The sequence below is a fragment of the Penaeus monodon genome, chromosome 34 (assembly GCF_015228065.2).
Source record: "Penaeus monodon isolate SGIC_2016 chromosome 34, NSTDA_Pmon_1, whole genome shotgun sequence".
NCBI classification, from domain to species: Eukaryota; Metazoa; Arthropoda; class Malacostraca; order Decapoda; family Penaeidae; genus Penaeus; species Penaeus monodon.
Window position 1 is genome coordinate 3,883,764 of NC_051419.1, and position 2,791 is coordinate 3,886,554.

A 2,791-nucleotide genomic window follows, 5' to 3' on the forward strand; every position below is an offset into this window, starting at 1 on the left:
CTCTCACATGATGAATTCACAGACATGTTGACTCCAGATGATATAGACACGCCAGATGAGCTTGAGGAATCCATCATGGAGCGTAAGTTGTATAGATTCAAAGCAGATGTGTCACTTAGATTTTCCCAACAGTATTTTTTTTCTATTTTTTTTTCAATATTTACTTGTTCCTGATGTTTTTCATAAATGATCTTGAACTTGGTGTGAAGAGGAAAAGGTGGAGGATTCAGATGACAAAAAAAAAGCAATCAGTTTAATCTTCAGAACAGGTTTAGAATTGAAAAGAGAGAGGATAGGAAAGTAATTAAATACATTGTATAGAAAGTCCCCTTCATAAAACTTATTTTAATAGATGTTTCCATTATTGATATTTCAACTTTTTAAAGAATATGATATTTATTTTATCCTGATACCAATGTCACAGTCATATCATATTTAGATTATGAATCATATTTAATTCAGTTATCATAAGTCTGCATTCTTATGCTATAAGATTGTGCTTTTGTAGTATGTTATTGGCAATTTTATTAGAATATTATTTAGCGATCTGCATGATTATTTTATGTTTTATGACTGGATATTCTAGGAGAATAGGTTGATGTGAAAATGTTAATGAAAATCCTATGGCAGTATTTTTTTATATGTTTGTTAACCCTCTCTGATTTATTACTTACTTAGATGTACTTGAAAATGTTAAACATATAATGTAATGTTAATATTAGCCTGCTCTTGTACATCTCAGGGAAATAATTTTTAGCAAGGAGAGTTTTTTTTTTAAAGGTTATAATGAAAGATTGAATGAGCATGAGATTCTGTTTAGTTTTCAGAAAATACTGAAGTTACTTTATAAGTAAAGATAAATGAAGCTCAAAGAGTTCAATATATTTTTAAAAAGCATCCCAAATATGTAAGTGTGATTTTAGAAACCTGTTCTGATGCATGAACTGTATTTTTCCAATATGCATTGATTGTTTTTCATCATTTTGGGACAGTAGATGCATGATCTGTATGTGTAGACCTGTGTGTGGTATAAATATGTGTTTATTATTATGTTGTTGTATTACTATAGCATTAGAGAATTACTTCTATCTTTCCTCAGGTCTTGGTCCACAGCCCACCATAGACCCACTTCCAGAGTACACAATAACGCAGGAAACCTCAGAGGAAAGGTCATGGCGATCTGTCGTAATATCGGGTATTGAACGGCGCATTGACATGAAGGTAAGCTGAGGGAGGCGTTTTCTTGTTTGAACATTGCTTAACTTTGTTTGGTTTCTTCACTATGGTAGTGTGTCAGTGGCTTGGTTTGGGTTTGTCTTTCAGTTAGGATTAAATGCACTTTTCTCTGTCTACTTATTTTGTATATTGGTAACTTGCTTTCCCAGAAATTATATCACAGTCTTTATGAATCGAGCCATCAGGCACACTGTTTAATATGATTATAATTTTTACTTTTTGTGTGATAATGCAATAAAAGTTTCCAAATCAGTTTAGAAAGGTGCCAAAGTTGTCCTTGATGGATATAAAAAATTAAAGGGATTTTGACTGTTGTAGAAAGTTTTTTGTTTAATTTATTGAGTTGTAGACAGTTTAGGGTATATTAATAGATTTATAATTGTTTTGATAATTCTTTACTTTTCCCTCAAGGTCATTGAACCCTACAAGAAGGTGCTAAGTCATGGAGGCTATCTTCCAAGCAGTAATGAAGCAATTATTGTCTTTTCTGCATGTTTCCTGCCTGACAGGTCACGCAAAGACTATGATTATGTAATGGACAACCTTTTTATGTAAGTTTCTTTCATATCAGTAAGTTGAGATATATGTATCAAATACAGCAAACACCCCATAGTACAATTCAAAAGGCTTAGTAACATGATGTCTAGTGAAGAAATGTAGATAACTGATTCAAGGAACTAATAAGAGGGTATGTTTGCCTGTTAATCTATTATATTGAATATACCCTGGGAAGAACTATTCCTTATTGTTTATAATTCAGGAAATTCAGTGTAATATACAGTAATTGTTTGAAAGTAGAAGTAAAGGGGAGATTTCTATTCAGTCCAGATAAAGACTAGAAATAGTTTTACACTATTTTGATGTTTCTTTATCATAGTTTCCCTGAAATGCGATAATGCTTAGAGTAAAGAGATAGTTTAGAGTCAAATATGCTCCTGTTTTGTGGATTTGCCTAGTTCATTAAATCAGAAATGCATTATATGAGGACCTTTTAATAAGGAAGGTATAGCATTTTAATAATCTAAAAATAATGGAGTATCTTCAATAATAGATTAATTGTGATACTTATTTTCAGTATCCTAAATATTCTGCATTTAAAACTGTTTCTTCCATTTCTCCTTTCAAAATTGAGATAGCATCATTTAAACTTGCTTGATCACTAAGTTGAATATAAATCATTGATCATAAAAAAAAACTTTATTTAATAAATTCATATTTGATAATTTCAGGTATGTCTTGACAACCTTAGACCAGCTGATTGCAGAGGACTACGTATTGGTTTATCTTCACGGGGCCACAACACGAGGGAATATGCCCTCTTTCGCTTGGCTTAAGGTAGTTGCCGCAGTTAAAGCGAACTAGTTTTTTGCACTTTAAAATAACAGAACACCCAGGATATAGTACAACAGATTATTTGATAGTTTAACCTATATTGATTAAAAAAAAAAGAGAATAAGACAGATGTGCTGAAATATTTGCTTTACTGTAATATATATAATATACCCAACCATCACACAACAGGCAGACAAATATAGATATGAAAAATGCACAAAAG

General features: G+C 31.4%; 1 protein-coding gene across 1 annotated transcript in view; it reads left to right on the forward strand.

The window, feature by feature from the left end:
* LOC119594532 (protein prune homolog 2-like) overlaps positions 1–2,791 on the forward strand; it is a gene marked incomplete in the record, with an annotated part of 78,042 nt that overhangs the window by 71,994 nt on the left and 3,257 nt on the right. Inside the window, 4 exon segments of the mRNA XM_037943563.1 lie at positions 1–82; positions 1,100–1,221; positions 1,648–1,787; positions 2,466–2,571. Of these exon segments, the coding sequence (XP_037799491.1) occupies positions 1–82; positions 1,100–1,221; positions 1,648–1,787; positions 2,466–2,571 (450 nt within the window).